The sequence below is a fragment of the Syngnathoides biaculeatus genome, chromosome 20, assembly GCF_019802595.1.
Source record: "Syngnathoides biaculeatus isolate LvHL_M chromosome 20, ASM1980259v1, whole genome shotgun sequence".
Classification (NCBI taxonomy): domain Eukaryota; kingdom Metazoa; phylum Chordata; class Actinopteri; order Syngnathiformes; family Syngnathidae; genus Syngnathoides; species Syngnathoides biaculeatus.
Window position 1 is genome coordinate 7,043,027 of NC_084659.1, and position 19,957 is coordinate 7,062,983.

The 19,957-nt window shown below is 43.0% G+C and overlaps 2 protein-coding genes across 4 annotated transcripts in view; one reads left to right on the forward strand and one right to left on the reverse strand.

The window, feature by feature from the left end:
* chrm2a (cholinergic receptor, muscarinic 2a) overlaps positions 1-16,424 on the forward strand; it is a 41,370-nt gene extending 24,946 nt beyond the window's left edge. Inside the window, exon 4 of the mRNA XM_061807024.1 lies at positions 14,414-16,424. Within this exon, the coding sequence (XP_061663008.1) occupies positions 14,457-15,959 (1,503 nt within the window). The 5' untranslated portion in view covers positions 14,414-14,456 and the 3' untranslated portion in view covers positions 15,960-16,424. The remainder of the gene's footprint in view (positions 1-14,413) is intronic.
* The window catches only part of mtpn (myotrophin), a 95,395-nt gene extending 76,769 nt beyond the window's left edge, over positions 1-18,626 (reverse strand). The window contains exons 1-3 of one of the 3 annotated variants that reach the window (XM_061807049.1): positions 18,493-18,626; positions 18,144-18,197; positions 17,028-17,081 (exon numbers count right to left, since the gene is read on the reverse strand). The gene's annotated coding sequence lies outside the window, so the exon portion shown is untranslated. Of the gene's footprint in view, positions 1-3,937; positions 4,006-17,027; positions 17,082-18,143; positions 18,198-18,413 lie in introns of those variants that run through there. The other 2 variants (XM_061807050.1, XM_061807048.1) reach the window with 2 other exon arrangements.
* Positions 18,627-19,957: the final 1,331 nt, after the last annotated feature.

Genomic DNA, 19,957 nt, shown 5'->3' on the forward strand with positions numbered 1-19,957 from the left:
AGAAGGCTTGCATGCGTTAAGAGAAGCTCATCCATGCTTTTATCTCAAGTTACTGTCATGGTCTTCTGACTGGACTCCCCAAAAAGAGCATTAAACAGTTGCAGCTCATTCAGAATGCTGCAGCTCGGCTTCTGACCAGAAGACATAAGTCACCGCATATCCCTCCTTTTCCCAAGTCTTTACAATGCCTTCCAGTCAGCTTTAGAATATATTTTGAAGTTCTGCTACTGGTCTATAAATCACTAATTGGTTTAGGAACCGAACGGACGAAAGAAATGGAAATGTAATAAACCCAGTAGGGCTCTGAGATCGACTAACGCAGGTCAAATAGTGGAGCACAGAGTCCAACGCAACCATGATGAAGCAGCATTTAGCTATTATACTGCATGCAAATGTAATAAGTTGCCAACGAAGTGATATCAACCAAGTGTGAATGTTAAGAAAAAAATGGTTAAAAACCTTTTTGTGTATGAAATGCACTATTTAAATAAATTTGCTTGCAAAGATCAAATGCAACCAAGTGACGCCCATGTGACGCATACTGTTTGTCACTTGATCTATGTGAATCTTTGAAGGATTCATCCTAAGAATGTTGATTTAGTAGGTGGCTGGAGCTTGGTCATACCACGTGTTTGAAGCTCAACAAAGACTTTTTGACCCAAAACAAGACTTGAAGGTTGTAATATTTGTGAGCGATAGCTTGTGTCCATAAACATTGAAACCTTGATAGCAGTGTTCAACTGATCCTAATCGCATGGAGATTTGGAAGAATTATAGTCCTCAGAACGTGGTCATTTTGAACAGAGGTGGTCAAAGTTGCTCAGGTTTTCAGGTTCAAACCTTTCGACTTTTTGCATGTTTTTTTTCTCTAGGCCATGGTACAATGATTGTTTGAGATCATAGTGGCTGCATCCGTAATTGAAAAAATATCAAAATGTGACCTCAGAGCCAATAAAACATTTACCCAGAAGATCTCAAGACCGACAGTGTTGCTTGACATCTATTATCAGTGATAAATTGAGGCAAATACAAAGTATATCAAAGAAAGCAGAGATGGATGAAAATGAATGAATGAGAATATATATATATATACACACACACACACACACACACACACACACACACACACACACACTAGCTGTCAATAGTGTGCTAAAAAGCTTGGAGATGCGCTGCCGAATAATTCGTTGGCAACTCTGCAACTGTTGGGATTTTTTTTCCCATTTTCATAAATGGAAGTGCACGCTTCCTTCCTCAACCACTTCCTTACCGTCCGTATTCACTTGGAATTTATCTCGAGTGAACCCATAACGCTCACTTTCCATTTACCTCACTGGCATGCCTGTTAGGAAGATTTAGCATATCTCTCAGCTGCCTACAATTAATTTGAGGTGATTCCCGGCGGAGCGGAGTAAATGAAATGTCAACATCTGTGACGTGTGATGAAAATTAATGGCGTGAGCACAATACTACTACAACGAAGAGGACAGAAATCAAGAGTGAGTGAATGGCGGAGATAATGGTTCACACTCGTGACAGTCGCCTGACCACAAGACATCACGGAAAACTCTCATCCGACAAACAAGGCAAATTTAATTTGCACTCCCGTGTTCATCTTTTAATCGCCATTTTCGCATTGAGTGGCAGGAAAAGACAACTGTCAATCTGTTGTCGCGCGTTCTTTTCCCAAAGTTGTCTGTATTTCCATCCTTCCATTTTCAAATGCAATGCGGACCAAACTCTGACAGCGGTCACACAGGGACCGAACAGCCCGTATCAGGGGGTTCGGTACCCCATATTCCCGAAGACACCCCGATGGACACAGTTGTCTCCATTTGGTTTATAGCAGCAGCTATGTAGATTTTGTTTTAGCGGGTTTGGTTGCAAAATGTCTTTAACCCTTTGTCACGGTTGTCCACACAAAAGATGCCGACTGACCTGTTTTCTGGCTTTGGTCACGTGACATTACGCAGAGCAGATCACACACGACCGGCGAGCCAATCATTACAGGTACCATTGGGAGTGTTTAAAACGTATGGATCTCTTATTCTTGAAGCAAATAATCCAAAAAGTCTATGATGGAGGGGCTTATCTTTAAAGCAATCGTATCTGGTGAGAAATTGACCCGCCAGGAATCAATCATATTGATCACAATTCATCAGCAGAAAGGGAATGCCTCCTATCTAATCTGTCTGTCTATGCTTTATTAAAAAGTGCAATGTGTGTATGCTCCAGGGAGTTTGCACGCTTTGATCAAATCCATTTTTCAGACAAAAGCGATAATAGCAAAAAAAATAATACAATCAAAATAAAATGCACATCCACTGAATTTAATCTGCAAGAATCAATTGCGGTGGAAAGTTGACAGCAGCGTGGATGTGTTTGATTATTTGATAAGCGATTGCTCTGGTCTGGCTTCCCCCTCATAGATTTAATAGGAGAAAAGTTATTTCCAGGGAGGCATTCGCTTTCGCAGCAGCAGTTTTTTTTTTTTATTCGGCGAATAAACTCCAGCTGTTTATCCGATTCCATCCATCAAGTTTCCAATAAATGCATTTCAGTAGTCCTCATTTCTACCGGAATGAAAAGATTAACTACCAGTGGCTTTCTGTGAACAAATGATTGATATTAATTTCCCGTCTCTTATTGTGCAGTCGAGTCAGTGTGTCTTCGATGTTTTGACAAGACTAAATATTTATACTGCCACTTTAGCTTTATGTGCAAACCACCGAAGAGTTAGCCACCATCTATTTGATCTAAAAATAGAATCAACAATGTGTCGTTAATTACATTAATGCTTGACTTCAGTTGCTCTTCCACAGTTCAATTTATGCTTGTGAATTTTCTGCACTCAATTTTAAATAACATTCTGCTTTTGAAAGAAAAATATGGACATTAAAATATATCTTTGTTCGATTCATCGAAAAAAAAAATTACTCTAGTTGCAGCCCTCTTTTTTAATCAATTCATCTTCACATGGTTAGCCTGGATGACAATTAACGACACTAAAATATTGCTTATAACTAACTGAAACTTTTCACAAAAGGGAATTGTTTTTGTTGTTGCTGCTGCTTGTATCCGCGACTTTTGCGGTCCTAGCGCGAATTGGTTAGCAGCCTTTTTTTCACACCCGCGCAGGCCGATGTTTAAAAAAAGGTGGCTAAAAAAAAAAAAAAAAAAGGTGGTTGTGGTGGTTATGCAAGAGGTGCGAAGAATGCAAACTCCTACATGCGCAGCCTGAATGCAACTCAATAGACTCACCTGAAAGAAGCCCACCTCGCGCAACAAAGACCCCCACCCCCTCACTAATGATGCTAATGCTCTCTGGAATCCATTTTTTTTTTTTTTTTTGCTGATAAGGGCGGCGACCTCATATGTAACGTCCTAATCTTAAAGGCCGCATTGTAGGCAAGCGGCCATGTTGCTGCTCAAATATCATCCGTTCATAAGAGGTTTATGATCTTCTTACGCCCTTGCAAAAGAACACAGCTGGAACTAAGGGAGCGCTGCATAGAGACTGATGGAGCAAGTGCTGCTTGGCGCCCCATTTTGGCGATGGCGTGACATTAAGAAATCCCATTTGCAGTTTATGAGCGGCTTGGAAAAATGGGCAATTGACATACAAAGAAAATACCATATTCAGTTTCAACATTAAAACAAGTACAAAAAAGCTAGGGCTCGAAGGTGCTTAGGTTAAAGGCGCAGTAGATGACGACAATGCCTCGACATATGAGTGAGCAGAACGTTGTCCAGCCATTTTTTTTTTTTTTATTTGCTTGTGAGTAAAATGTTTTTCACTCCCAGTTGAGGTTTACTATACAACATAAAACAAAAGAAATTGTACGTTGTGTATTTAAAACAACTGCATGGCTTTTCCTTCAGTCACTTTAGTTTTATGCTAACATGTCAAATCAGGAACCCTTTAAGATTTTCTTACCCTTGGTGACATATGAATCTCATTGCGTTAACGCTCTTTTAGTAGCATGACGGCATTCTTTTGGAGGCCGTGCTCTGCCAACAGAAGTAAATGATGTGTTACGCATTTGGGTTCCCATGGCAACACATGGCCCACAAAATACAGTCATGTTTCCCATCACTTTAAAATCAATCGTGGCATCATTTCCATTCCATCAGCTGGAACCCTTGTGATGTGTGTGTTTTTTGTGTTTGCGTACGTGTGTGTATATCACACTTCATTTAGTTTGCCTTCACAGGGGAATGGAAACTCATTGGCGGGAGCTTGAGAGACGAGAATAAATAATTCTAAATCATGAAACCAGAAAAAAAAAAAAAAAAAAATGGAAGAAAGGTTTTCTTTTTCTACTTACCTTGCACACACGAGCAAGCAAAGCTGCCCCTGATGGTCTGAAAGTGTATAACTACACCTAGTAGAGTCCATCCATTTGCTTCCAGTTATCCAAGGTCAGGTTGCGGGGAGCAGTAGCTTTAGCAGGGAAGCCCAGACTTCCATCTCCCCAGGAACTTCACTCAGCTCTTTGAGGGATCCCGAGGCATTTCCAGGCCACCTGGGATACATAGACTCGTCAGCAGGTCTTGGGTCGTCCCCGGCATCTCCTTCCGGTGGGACACATCACCTGGGGGGGCGTCCAGGAACCATCTTAATCAGTTGTCCGAGCCACCTCATCTTGCAGACGACCTTTTTCAAGACTTAAACTTTCTAAATGTTGTATTTTAATTATATTAGTACCATTCTATACAAAGTGCTCTTTTCCAGATGCTGTCAGAAGCAGACTTAATGAAATGTTAATGCGGCCATCAAAATTTTACTGTACAGTATGAAAACTGCTAATAATATTAGCGATCCAAATTTCACGCAAACAGAAAATGCGAGCAAAAAAAACAGAAAACCTGTACCTTATGTTTTATCCTTCCTTTTTCTCCTGTGGGCTTTCTTGGCGGTTGGCAAACCCACTTCTTAATGGTGCATTGGCGCCACAAACTGAAATTCCACCTCAAAGAAACCAATGTGAATTGATGAGGGTCGGTTCCTGTGAAGTTTACCCCCGCCATCTCACAGTGGGGGTGTTCTAAGGGTGCACTCGTAACTCAGACTTCGCCTTGCATCTCAAGATACAGACAAAAAAAAAATAAAAAATTTACATTTTGAAATTTATCCTAAGGCAACCGTGTCTTAACTGTATTATCATTGAATGAAATGAAACTTTATAGACAGTAGTTACGATCATGCAGGAAGACGTTGTTTGGATTTTACATTTTAGATTTAGACAAAAAAAAAATTATATATATATATATATATATATATATATATATAATATTTATACATGTTAGTGCTTTTAATTCCAAAAATATTTTGTAAGTATAAGGAATTCATAGCTGCTCTACTCACCTTTTTAAAGAAGCCGTGAGAGGAGAGTTTTTCGGCAGCAAATGAACAAAAGGCTTTCTTTCTTTCATGAGCAGCACATGGATCACTTGCTGTGTGTGCTATTTGCTTTCTCACCATATAACTCGATGTTTCGTTTACGTGCCGCCACACGTCGTGAGGAAAGGTCTACCGGTGCATCCTGGCGGTCCATTTTCCTTGTTTACTGAGCACACTTGCAATCAAGATAAAAACCCTGCAAAGAGTCTCCGCTCACCACCTCCACCGCATCGATTGATATCACTTCAATCACACTCTTGGACAAATTAGAACTGTTCTTTTATTCAAAACGAGGCAAGGTGCTTATTTCTGTCCTTCCATGCGCCTGTAGCTTGTTGAGGCAGGTGTAGATTTCTGCCTGCGGCAGCCTGTGGTGCGTGACGTCAAGGCCAGGCCGCGGGCAGATTAGCGCGTGATCAAAGCGTAGCTTAGCTCGACACTTGACATTGCTACAACTTGACCTACGGCGAGCGGGAAAAAGAAATTGTCAGATCGCTGTCCTTCAGTCAGGTCCAACTATGATTGCATATCGACTTTGGGATTAAGCGAGAGAAACAAAAAAAAAATAAAAAAATAAAATCGATTACAGTGGAACTTCTCTATTCTCAAGGGGTTATGAGACTAAGATCTGATGTGAAGAGCAAAACTTTGCAAATACTAGATGTTAAGACACTGGTCCCATGAGAGTACTGAATTGAGAGTTTTCCTAATTATGAGCAGTCACTGAGTAAATAGTTTGCTTTAACTTACAACCCCCAAAAAACTGAGGAAATAAGCAACAGCTAAATGGATCCTTGAATGCAAACAGTGCAGCAACACATGCAGATGCACAATATAACAATAAGAGGAATTATATTCTTTATCTTTAGCAACAACACAAAAAACTAGTATTACTGCAGATTACATATTGATTTAGGAGTCAGGCATTTTTGTCTTTTAAACTATCCAATCCAATACACCAATCACAATCATTTCCAGAAGGAGGAGTGCAAAATAACCTTGGTTAATGCAATATATAAACTCATCGGTTCTCTTAATACACACATGCATTAAGGTATTTTTGTGCCATATCCAAGAGAGTGTCCGATTAGATCCATCTGATGGTGACAAGCAATTGATTACAGAACAAGGAGGTGCTGTTTAACCTGACAGTATTACGAAGGAGACCATTCTGGTAAACTGCCAGTCCTGATCCTTGAATGACTCAATTAGTTAAGTTCCATCCCCAACAACCTCCAAGTTGACAGCATCAGTTGTGGAAAAAAAACTGATGGCATTATACCACTGCAGTCTCGACGTGTTGGGGAAGAAAATACTAGCGAGGCAAGATTTATAGTTGATGACAAATGTTAACTTGACTGAAAATTGGGTCAAACCTTGGCCTTTCCTATGGAGCTTGTCGTTAGGGCGGATGTCGTTGAAATTCGCCAATTAGGCTAATCAAAAATGACAGTGAGCTTCCTTGGGGTGAGATGCAATTGGCCGCAGGCGTTTTCTTGATGGTTCCGTCAAAGTGGATGCACCGTTGTTGCTCGGGCAAATGCCAATTAGTCACCAGGAACTAGGAAAAGAGTCGGCAGTCCGGCAGTATTCCTGTCTCGAAGAATAAAGCTGTCAAGTGGAAACGTGAGGGAGAGCGACGCAGGGGACGGATGAATCTGTTGTAATTACGCAGCCTCTGTGTTTTTTTCCAAGGTTTCCACAGTAATAATTCAAAAGGGGATTTTGTTCGAGTGCAGCTTTTATTTTTACGATTTGGTTTCATTGAGCAGAAAAGTTTTATGATTCAAGCACAAAGCGATACTTCTATCAAACAAGATGAAGGGCCAAGTCCAGCGATGTCTTTTGCATTCAGCGACCAAAGAATTTCGAATACCTGATTCGCAACCGCTGTGCTGCACTCCAGTGTGGCTTGAGATAGTCACCAGGTACCCGGCAGAAAATGATCCATTCACCCGTTTCCTTGCACACATCCAGAGTCAGATCGTACAGGCAGGAGCTTAACCAGTGAGGACGTTGTCCACACAATATTGCAGAAGCCTGTTAAGCAGTACAACCGGACAGCCATGGGAGTTGACGGTCCTTTCCGAATGGAAGCTCAAAACCATGAAGAAAAAGGAAAAGGGGAGGAGCATGGATGAAAATGGACGTGGACCAGTGCCATGTTGGGGGACTAGTAAGGATGATGATGCGAACTGCTAACATGTTGGACCAAAAGACGCGTTTCATCCATTGGACATGCCGCTTGTAACTTGTCACTTTTGAGATTTCCAATTGTGGTGCAGTGAAATCTGGAATTCTCCTGTTAGCCACGAGTACTATGGCTAATGTTGATGAAGGTGGCTCCAGGGTATCACACCGCAACTGAACCGCTCCAGCATGTGTTTTTGACTATACTGAGACTGCCTCAGTTGGTGTAGCACCCTAACTTCTTCTGGCTTCTTTGTTGACATCTTTAACTATGATTTTGTACCCAAGTGGCTTGGTAAAAATGAGCTGAAGTGTGCTGGGGTGAAAGCGCTTTTGTCCTACGAGGGTGCAAAAGCTTGTCGCTTGACAACCTCGAGATGTCACAGTGAGACGTATGAGAGGCAGGAAATGAAAGTGATGGCGATCTTCAGCCACTGAGATATAATTACAGATTTGCATTCATTTCCTTGCACCATACCCCCTCTCTCCTTCCACTCTCAAGGGTACCTGGCCACAGGGGGAACGGGTCTTCACGGATGCCTGCCGAGATACAACATAAATATTTAGACAAAGTGCTACCCCCCAACTCCCCCATCCACCCACCTCAACCACCATCATCGACAACCTCCAGTGTGTTGTTGTCCGTGCCCAAGGGCTTTATATTCCCTCCAGAATGAGCTGCTGTATATTTGCCGAAGAGGAGAATTCTTTCCCCACCCCCATACTCCCGAGCAAGGCTTTTTTTTTTTTTTTGGCTTCTTTCCACTCGGTCTGGATAATGTCTAAATGAGTGCGGGGTGAGGAAAAAGACAACACCAAGGTCACAGAATTCCATCTTGAGTGGCGCTTCCGTGGAGTGTCCTTCCAAGGAAATAAAATCTCACGAGAGGAACTTCTTTCAAGCTGACAGGTGGGCACTAAATCTAAAAATTGTACCCATACCATTCCCAATACCAACGGAAGTCACCATATTTGGTTAGTCATAAATATTCCTTGGTGTCAAGTTGAACAAGTAAAACTGAACAAGGAGAAGGTTGTTCCAAATCAGTAACACATAACCTGGTGTTAAATTGGAAATTTGCACCAAAACGTTTGCCAGTACCAATCAAAATCTCCTTATACGGTTACTGTGGCAGTTTGGGTAATGGGTTTTAAATCAGAGGAACCAAACCTAACAAGAGGAGGGGCTCTAAATCTAGAAATTAAACAAAAAGGTTCCCAGTATCAAACAATTTGACCACTCCAATGGGACGTATCCTGTTTTTTCATTTTCATAGTTTGATATGCGCTGGCTTTAAAACGAAAAAGTTACAAGTACCAACATAACTCTTCATTGTCAATATAATGGCCAAGTTTATGGTTTCATTGTCTGAGGAAGTCAAACGCAACAATAGGAGCTTGGTTCCTTTCTGATAGGGGGTGCAAAACCTAGAAATTGCCCTAAAAAGGTTAACAGTACCAACAAAATCACAATTGGTCACATTGGTAGTCCAGATCGTGGTTTTTATTTCTGAGGAGTAGTCATACTTTGGTTGACGTGAACTGGTTATAAACGTACAAACTGCACCAAAAGCGCGTACAATTCCAGCAGGAAGTAGATGGTCAAGCTATGGTCATGTGAGCAACGTTAACGCAGATATTCCCAGTGGAGCCTGCAGGGTGGGCTGTGTGTCAAGAGTGCACACCTCAAATTGATTGAGGAACGAACAGAGTACATCCTAAAGCATTCTAATAATCATAAAAAAAAAGGGGCCACTATCAAAAACTTTTGATACTGTGACCACTTTGGACCAACTGTGAAAAATGAATGTCACGCGTGATCTCAATCCACACCAAACAGCCTTGCTTCCATCAGACCTTGCTTGAAAAATTGGTCAGTGTTTGAAAACCACAGGAAAAGAAGATGAAGACGGGCTGTTTTGCATGTGTTACTTAAAAATGTAATCTCACAGTAATAACTTACTCAAGAATCCTCCTCTGATTTGTCTTTAATTAGCACATTTCCAAACATCGAAAGATAACAGCTTCTCCAGAGAAGAGAAGTTCGGGCAGGCGGGAGGGGTGGGTTCTGCTGCCTCATCGACGGCAATTTGCTTTCACTCCACCCCAATGAAGAGTGTAGTGTCTCATTAAAGTTGATCAGATATCAGCGAGAAATGGCAGCTGTTAATAGCAACCCTCAGGCTACAATAAAGCTTTTCCCAAACAGATTGTAGTGGCTCGTGAGACGTCTCCTCTTTTGGATGTGTAAGTTGGCTCGGGCGTACCCAGACGCTACTTATGATGAGACACAAGGACGTTTGCTTGGAAACAAAAAGTTGAGCATCTGCGATTGCCAAAATCTAAACGAGACGACAAATCTACCTTACGTCCACATGCTACATTCAACTGTGTTCAGAGCAAATCATTTCCAGAAATGAATTCCGAGGTCTGGCAGCCGCAACATTAGACACGTTCAAGTCCTATTGTTAAAAACAAAATGTCCAAAACCCTATGTTTGCTGGTACAACAGGAGTGCAAATGCAGAATGTGGAGACTTTTACTAGCTGATCTTAAACAACATGCTTGGTTGATTGTTGTCATCTCAGGGCCCGCACATGCTTTGTTTCCTCTTCAGTGAATTCTGAGGAAATGGATCCTTTTCTATGCTGGGAACGCCATCATAATGGAACCGCATAATGGGTCTTCCGATTGTTGCCACCCGTTACTATCATTTCCCAAGAAAGCCATTAGCACACCCCCTTGTTCAAGTGTACGCCGCCTCTGGGACTCACCTGCTTCTCTGGCTCGCGTGCATTGCGATGAGCTGGCTCATTATGCAGAGAGCCGTTTGTGCAAAGGCTCTGCACTATTCTGTTACTTTTGGGGGTTCCTTTTGAAGCCCGTCAGTTGTGGACATTTTAAAGAGTGCTTGCTACATCGTTGTTTTGTTTCTGATCTGCACCAGACAAATAATAAGGTCACCGTTTTCTGTGTATCAGAGGTGCGGCTCAGCAACAGGGCACTTGGAGCAGTTTGTTGACTTTCAAAAGTTTCGGAATGTTCTCCTCTTGACAGGCTGGTGTCAATCAAAACATCCCTAACGGGGGAGGCTCGGTTCCTCCACGTGCCTTGAGCGCTTTGCAATGCATCGCACTGGCTGGCTGGCATTCGTCCTCGATGGAAAGCTGGCGCTCATTAAGATAGCGGTTGATACCGACGACAGAGAAAAGGCAGGCGCGGCAGCGGTGGTGGCAGCGGCCGGGGAACAAGATAAAGTGGGTGCCTGTTGGATTTGTTCCACTTCATTGTTTCTGCATTTGGCTAGCCATCCCCCACACGTCCTCCTGTGATTCACAGCAAAGCGATAAAGAAGCAAAGCAAACGTTGCCCTTGGACAGATTGTGCTATTTACAGGTCTCTGTCTTAACTGTGGCGTGCCTGCAGATGGAAACAGCTGATGCAAATCACATCTTCACCGCGTAACGGGCAGCAGACAGTGACAAAGCCTCAGACACGAGTGTGACGTGCTGCAGTCAGTCCCAAGTGGCCATAAGCATCCACGCCACTGCCAACTTCAACGGAATGTTAATCCTTGACCGACAGCAAATCAAGTCGAGCCGCGTTGTGACAGCAACCACTTAGGCGACGTTCTTCAAATGTGCCTCTAGTTTATCCCCCACCCCCCCACCCCCTGCGAGAGATTAGGGGAGGGATAATACAATACCTGTCAGGATTTCACTCCCTACTTATGTCCTGCTTACAGATGATACGTTTGTCACCGTTTGGGGGAAAAAAAAGTCATTCGTTAAACTTTAATAGTGGAAAATTAAAAATTCACAGTTGCATGATGCAACAATTGATCACCTTAAAGAACTTCGGTGCTGAAAGAAAGTACACGGTGGCAAACTACTGGTGCCAAACATGATTAATCACACTTGTTGTGAGCAATCTTCTGCAGCCAATATAGAAATAGCATGTTTCACACTGAGGTTCAATCCATCCAAGTACAGTCTGAAAAGGACTAGGAATGTAAAAATAAATTGTCCGGATGAGAGAAGTGGAGTCCTTGAGGGGAGATGAGATTTACCCCGAAAAGTGTTCGGGTATTACAGGTCTTCCTTTATGTCACTGCACTACAAAGGGTAACTATTGTACTCTTTGTACTTTATACAAGGTTCCAGGCCTTTGAGGGTGAAAAGCTTTTGTACTCCTCCAATGTGTTTTTTTTCCCCCTGAGCATTTTGTGTAGAAAATGAGTCAATTTCCAGACCTTTAAGTATAACATTCCAAACTAAGGTAATAGTTTTCAGATGATTCCAAGCTGTATCACTCGGGTGACTCGGCCAGGGAAGCACACTTTGAGGATACCATCCAATGATAAGAACCTATTGCCCTAAAAAGGACTTCTTTTGTGCATGTTGGGTAGAGCAGGAGTCCATTTCTGAACCGCAGTGTTGTACAATCTCAAATAAACCCTGTAGAGCTAATTAATGGATTTTGAGGTATCTGTGACTTCTTTCTGGGATGCTTCCACGATGTAAAATTGAAGTGTTCTTTCAAAGATTAGCTTTTTCGATGGTGGATTAAAACAAGGAACAGGAAATGAGCAATTTGCCACCACAACATCCACTGTTTGGTTGACCCTTCCTTCTGGCACCAACGTGGAAATTAGTTGTATATATTGGCGGGAGGCTGGCTTTGTATTCATAGCTTTTTAAATTACATCACATCCTCCAAAATGACTTGATTGATCAGCGTTCCCCCACAGTGTGGTCTGTGAACTTCTGGTGGTCCTCAAGAAACCCCAGACGGTCTATGTTATCCGGCCGGTGCCCTTGTCAAAACCCCCGTTTACCAAGGGGCCAGTGGCAATTAGTGCCAATGTCCGAATTTGGAATGATTTCCAACTTGTTCTACTGCCAAACTCGTCAAAAGTTCAGGAGGAAGTTAATTTCACATTTGACTTGTATCAGAATGCAACTGGCATACATCCAAGGTCTTTTCTTTTTTTCTTTTTTGCTTCGGAGACAGCATGGCCACAGATGGACTTGAACGCTCAGCACATGAAGTGGGATTTGGACGAGAAGTGTGAAAAAGCGGAGTAACTTCATTCATGTCTGTGTGAACGTTTCCAATGATGCAGTTTCTTTGGAAAGCAGGTTGTCTGCAGATTTTGTGGATGAGGTCAATGACTTCCTGTCGACCAATCTATGTCGATTCATTGTAAAGCAGGTTCTGGTTTGTCTCTTTCATATATGGGTGATTTGTAGAAAGAGAAATCTTGAGTGCACTGACCAACCCCATTCTCTTGACGTACCAGCTGTGGAACTTCAATCATTGCTTTTGGATTCCAGTCATGCTCGTCTGCAAATGGCAAATAAACGCTCGCCTGGCCCTTGATGGAGAGCGCCGCCAACGATGGAAATGCAAACGCTAGGGATGGGTGGTGGGGGGGGGGGGGGTTGTCGGTGGGATTTATCTGCCATCTCCAGATGTAAAATGTGAACCCAGACCACGGGGGAAAGTGTCCAAATGGGTCGCTTTAAATGCACAGCTGCCACGCTCAAAAATCACACCGTGTGCTCAATGCGGGCATCAAGCGCCACTTGTTACTGGGGGAAAAAAAAAAAAAAAAAAAAAAAAGCACTGACCCATATAAGCGGCTTCAAATTATAAAGGCAAGGCCCGCTTTGTCCTTTCAATGCTCACACGCTCTGCTCACCTGTGTAAAGCACAAAACATGGTGGGGGGGTAAAGGTGGAAGTAAAAGGGGCCAGCTTGGCCTTTTTTGTGCTTCCCAAAGGGCATAAGCAATTTTCAACTCCAGTGAGCAAACTGCAGATCGGAACATGAACAATATGGAAAGCTCATTTATTCGCATGGCGGTATCCAGCAGGTTAATACCGGAGACAAAAGAAGCCATTTAGGCTCCCGCGTGAGGTATGTCAGGCTGAAGGGAGACTGGCACCATCCTTCTGTTCATCAGTCAAAGGGTGCGATCATTGGCGTCAGTGTTCTGATGAGGTTGGCGCAGAGGCATAGCAGGGGAGCTCAATGATTGATAGCTACACTAAGATAAGTCGCCGCAGCTCTCCCCAGGCGACCGCTCACTCAGCACGCAAGAGAGTCGACCGAAAAAAAAAAAAAAAAAGAAAGTCTTTCCATTCGGGCACCTCGGGGACAAGGAGAGCTGTTGGAGGCTGTCAAAGCGAGGTGTGTCCATGGCGACGCCAGATGTATTTGTTTGGACTCTTCCGTGAGTGTCCGAACTCTCAGGTGTGTCGGGGCTTAGGTGGGGGAAGAAAGAGCAGCCACCCGGGGGACTGGACTGTGACCATCAGCACTGCCGCTCTAATCCACTGGGCGGGAAACAATTGTGTCCCCTTTGTATTGTTGCGCTTTGCTGGCATAAATCGGTGATGTTAAAACATTTATGGGGATTAGGCCATCTTAGCTCCATGCTCCAATGCCACCACTGGGAATTTCTGGCACTGCAGATAAGTAAATGTTCACAACTGTGCCCTCGCAAATGCAGCACAACCACTTATGTCACTCATTGTAGTAATTAGGGGCAGATAATTTTATGCACACCAAAAGGATATTTGGCAAAATCTGCCTTCAGAGGAAGTTGCACTTGGCACTCTGAAATATGGTGGATGTAGAAATCGAAAGACAATGGAAAGCGCTGCCTCAACAATTGTTACCCCCAAGGTGAAACAGGATGTTTAGGCGGCTTGACGGCTTAGGAGAATATTAATACACTAACGTGACAGCGCTCTTCATTTGACAGGGTATAAATATCTTTTTCATCACAAATCCTCTCTTGCTCTTCCACAGGTTCCGTGTGAGTAGGAGGTGTCAAGAAGCAGGAGCCGATGCCATGGATGCACTGAATTTCAGTTACTGGAACGCCTCGGAAGCCAACGACACTGACGCGGCGGAGGTGCACGAGGGCTCCTACAAGACTGTGGAGGTGGTGTTCATTGTGCTCGTGGCCGGCTCCCTCAGCCTGGTCACGGTGATCGGCAACATCCTGGTCATGCTCTCTATCAAGGTGAACAGGAACCTGCAGACTGTGAACAACTACTTCCTCTTCAGCCTAGCGTGCGCTGACCTCATTATCGGACTCTGCTCTATGAACTTGTACACCGTCTACATTGTCATCGGGTACTGGCCTCTGGGCCCAGTGGTTTGCGATTTGTGGTTGGCTCTGGATTATGTGGTCAGCAACGCGTCCGTCATGAATCTTCTCATAATAAGCTTTGACAGGTACTTCTGCGTCACTAAACCCCTCAGCTACCCCGTCAAAAGGACCACCAAGATGGCGGGGATGATGATCGCTGCCGCCTGGGTCCTATCCTTTATCCTGTGGGCGCCTGCCATCCTCTTTTGGCAGTTCATCGTAGGCGGGCGGACAGTGCCGGAGAAGGAGTGCTACATTCAGTTCTTTTCAAACGCAGCCGTCACTTTTGGCACCGCCATTGCTGCCTTCTACTTGCCTGTAATCATCATGATTCAGCTCTACTGGCAGATCTCCAGGGCGAGCAAGAGCCGCGTCAAGAAGGATAATCGCAAACCATCGGGAGGCAAAGCCGAGCCTTTGTCCGCCGCCAAGCGAAAGAACAACAAACCAAACAATAACAACATAGCGCCTGAGAACATCGCGGCCTCCCAGAGCCAGAACACGGAGGACGGAAGCAACCAGCACGATGGCAGGATGCAGAACGGTAAAGGGCCTTCCACAACCACTGCTGAGGGCGAAACAGAGGGCGATGACACGGCCAGGGAAATCTGCACTGCCGGCGAGGAGAAGGAGAGCTCCAATGACTCCACTTCAGGGAGCGCGGCCGCATCCAACATGAAGGACGAGGAGACTCCACATTCGGCCGCTACTTCTGCCACCGAACCATGCCACCCACTGCCTCGGCAACGCGCCAAGGCGGGCGTCTCCAAGCTGACCTGCATCAAGATCAAGGTCAATTCCCCCAAGGGTGACTGCTACACGCCGTCCAATGCCACCGTCGAGATCGTGCCTGCGTCCGAGCGACAGAACCACGTGGCCCGCAAAATCGTGAAGATGACCAAGCAGCCGCCCAATAAAAAAAAGAAGGCAGCGCCATCGCGGGAAAAGAAGGTCACCCGTACTATCATGGCCATCCTGGTGGCCTTTGTGGCCACGTGGACTCCTTACAACGTGATGGTGCTGATCAATACTTTCTGCTCCAGTTGTGTCCCCAACACGGTGTGGACCCTGGGCTACTGGCTGTGCTACATCAACAGCACCATCAATCCCGCCTGCTACGCCCTGTGCAACGTCACCTTCAAAAAGACATTCAAGCACCTGCTACTCTGCCAGTACAAGAACAGTCGCTCTGCTAGGTAGATGTGTCCAAGAGTGAACCGTTGCGCTGATGTGAATGACCCTTCATCACACCGTTTCTCTCAATTGGGGATTTCTCCAAAGCATCAAACATACTTTTGGGTGGCAAAATCCCACACCATCTCCAATGGCACCACTACAGAACAAATACTTTGATGTAATTTTACCAAGAGAGAGGACTGGGGGGGGAGGGGGGAGACTGGGTAAATGGCTTTCTTTTCTACCACCGTATTTTACATGTGTGAAAGTGAAATACAGACCCAGTGGCAGTCCAATTTACATTTCAACAGGTAAATTCATAAATAGATGTAGTACATAAACATTGTTCAAGTGACTTTTCTGTTACTCTGATAAATGGAACAGACAATCTCTTGCGACAGTGAACTGGAAAGCTTGGTGTAGAGCTGATATTACCTAGCAGGCAAGCTAGCATACAATCGACTAACTAGCTAACGAGCGACAATCCAACCAAACGTATACATACCTGTGAGAAAATGCCTTCCAAAAATCCAATGACGGAGGTGTAGTTCCTAGTCTGTCACTCTGCCACCAGTCTTGTGATCTTCTTGTACAGCTATAATGATATCCACTTCCCTTATCCTCCTTGAATTAATTTAGATTAACTGGAAGGAAATTGAAATCCTAAACCTTTTAGGGTGTAATCTGCAGTGCAACTCCAAACGCAAGTTTTAGTCCTCATTTGAGTCCTGGTCTACGGTAGTCACTCGCGTTCTTCCACCCGGAAGTGCCCTGACAACTATTGTTTACAAACATTTTGAAATGTCCTGCAAGTAGTCGTAGTAGCATTGAGCGGCTCCGTGATAAGATACATTTTAGAGCTCCACAATGGGACAACAGGGCTGCCTGAATTTACAAACCTCACTCGTTTTAGGTTCAGTGACAACACTTGTAGATAACTGTACAAAGCAAACTACTTCACCCAGAATCTTTCCCATGGATCTCCTCATCATACCCAATTGATTAAAACTGGATTTTTTTTTTTCCCCCCACATTTCTGCTTTTGCTTGGCTTCCAGTCTGCAATGACAAAACACCGATAAATTTGACTCACCTGACAATTTTTGATGGCCATCTGGAATTGTTGTTGCTGGTTTTTAACAGCTCTCTAAAAAAAATGGTGGAAACAAATCGATGATTCATCCAGGCATTGCGCTCTCAGCTTTTTCTCTTTCGATCGACGCGTTAGCATTGACTTGTTTTTTTTTAATTGTTTTTGCTGACGCCAGCTAACATTTATGCACGCCGTCATATTAGGAATTTCGGCAGCATCTAAAAAGGTAGCTGGAGCTCAGAGCTTATTCGTGTTTGGTTTTCCATCGTGTGTGTGCTGATGCGTGGTTGTGGGCTCCAAGTGTGGAGTTAAATTCAGATCACAGCTTCACTAGCTTGTGATTTAAAAAGGGCTACTTTCTCGTCTTTGTCGTACGATAACATTGTCATTCACATCATCTTGGCATTTTGTGCACATAACTTCCCCACACAATAAATATTCTTAGGACGCACATTGGCCACTGGCCGCATCTCAAAAATGTGGTCAGGGATCGGAAATTAGCACATTAACATATGCATTAGCATTTTAAAGCCAAAATTGGCCCATTACATGCCAAGATAGAGCATATGGATGCTCATTGTTGGAAGTAAGCACAGCATTTTGTGTTTCTATCAAATTCAATGCTTTCTTGGACACACATAAAGAAGCAGGCAATCTACACTTTCCTTTTCCTTCACTATATAGCTGAAAAACATTTTCTAATCATACACTGCCCCCTAATGCTGTGGCAGGAAACAAAAATGTGATTAAATTAATCAATCAAAGAGCAGCATTATTACACTTACCAGGAGGCTAATTTAGTCTTGTTTGTGGACTTTTCTACTACTAATGTGGCAGGAAATGTGTTTTTTCCAGTCATATACTGCCACTCAAAGGTGTGGAGGACCCAAGAAAAATACTTGTGAGTGGGAAACCATTCTAGTAAGCTGTTCGGTATTTAGCTTCAAAGAGCCGAATAAATCCTGTGATTTGGGAAACGTTTTTTTTTTTTTGGGGGGGGGGGATGGTTGGAAACTGGTATAGAACGGACAAGATAATTCTAGCTATTATGTCCTTTATTCATCCAAATTATTAATTTCATCAAAGCGGTGACAGAAGCAACATTATTCCACTTACCAGATTAGTAGATTTGTCTTTTTAGCGCCATAATTGCTCCGTCATATGCAGTTCCTGAAATTGTGTGGGAAAACCACATAAAATTTTTTTTTTTTTGTGGAAACGTGTGGCAAATCGGGAGAAAAGTGATGAATGACGTTTCTAGTAGGCATTTGCTATTATTTGATTCTTCAAATAAACCAGTAATTAATTAATTAATTAGTTAATTGAATGGTTGACAATCGTCTTGGACTTCGAACATGACCCTAGCAAGAATTTCATTTTCCTCACCTCAACTCTGGAAAACACATTTTCTAAAACGCAATCCAATACAACATGGAGGAGATGACACTAACTTCGCTGCACTCACCAGGAGAGTAATTTTGTGTTTTACTTGTTTCTTTATGAACGAACTTCGCTGTGAGAATTGAGCTCGTACAGTTAAGCTAGCAAGTCCTTCTTCTTCTTCTCATAATGCGTGACAAGTACGGCTTTCACGTCCTGTCAGTCACATGCTGCCCCCTCGAGGCATGGATGACCTCAATTTAGTGTAATACAATTGTTGGCCTTGACGTTCAACGGATCATTCCAAACGATATGAAATGAGATATGCATGTATCTTAATCATGATTGTTACATAAAAATTGGGGAACATTTGAGAGTTATGTGTATTTAAAATCAAAAGGTAAATTACAAAATTGAATTGATGCATGTATTTGAAATTGGATTTTAAATACAAATAAATCAATATTATCTTTGATATCAAAGAATATTTTAAAATTGTTTTAAAAAATAGAAATATATTATTTACATTTCGTTAAAAATTAGCTCAATTAGACACTGTTAATAAAGAATAATTGACAACTGGGTGAAAAAAAAAAGTTAATTAACCATTTATTTGAAAAAAATACAATAAATCCGAATGATATTCTCTTTGAAAATTTGAGAGATATAGTGTTTGATGGCGTGTAGGTTAAAATTGTATTTGAAATCAAAATCAATAGGATACTTGCTTGATTGTCTTGTTGAGAATCAATTTGCTTCTTGTCAGCGTTCCAATCTGGTCGTCCAAGAGTTCCAGGATGGCAATTACACAATATATCATATATATATATATATATTCTGCCGTCATTCCACGTCGTCGCCATCGTCGTATTCGTCGTGCCGTCAGAGCTAATCGGGCTCCTCTTCACACGGCTTTCGTCAAAGGGCTACAATCCCTCTCGCGGGAGGGAGAAAAAGAAAAAGGCGGGCCGACGCAGAGAAATTTTTGCAGGACGGGTTCGGACGCGCAAAATATCGCCAGATTGTACAGAGTCATTTTAAAAGTGCCTTCACCGCAGTGGCAAAACGGAAATTGCTCTTTGCGGTTTTGAATGTGTGCGTTAGCTCTGAGCTACCGCTACTTTCATTTAACAGTTGCGTGCGTACGTGCGCGTGCATGACCAGATTCCAAACAAGCTTCCAAAGACTCCCCTCCGTACACGCAACATTTCACAAACATTTTCTAACCGCTGTACAAAATGTGTTATTGCAAAACGTACAGAAACTTTGTGTTGAATGGTTGATTTGCTGTTTTTTTTTTTTTAACTTTTAATATTAATATTGTGCATTTCTGTAGGCATGACTTGCAACATTGAGCGGGTGGATGCCAAAAGTAAAAAAAAAAAAAAAATATTTGGCCCCGCCGCTAGCTGAACTTTTCATTTAAATGTCTTTGTGCGTGTGACTTGTGGAAAAAATGAAGTTTGCTATGTAGATACAAAGATATATATTATATAATATTACACACACACACACACATGCATATATATATATATATATATATACATATA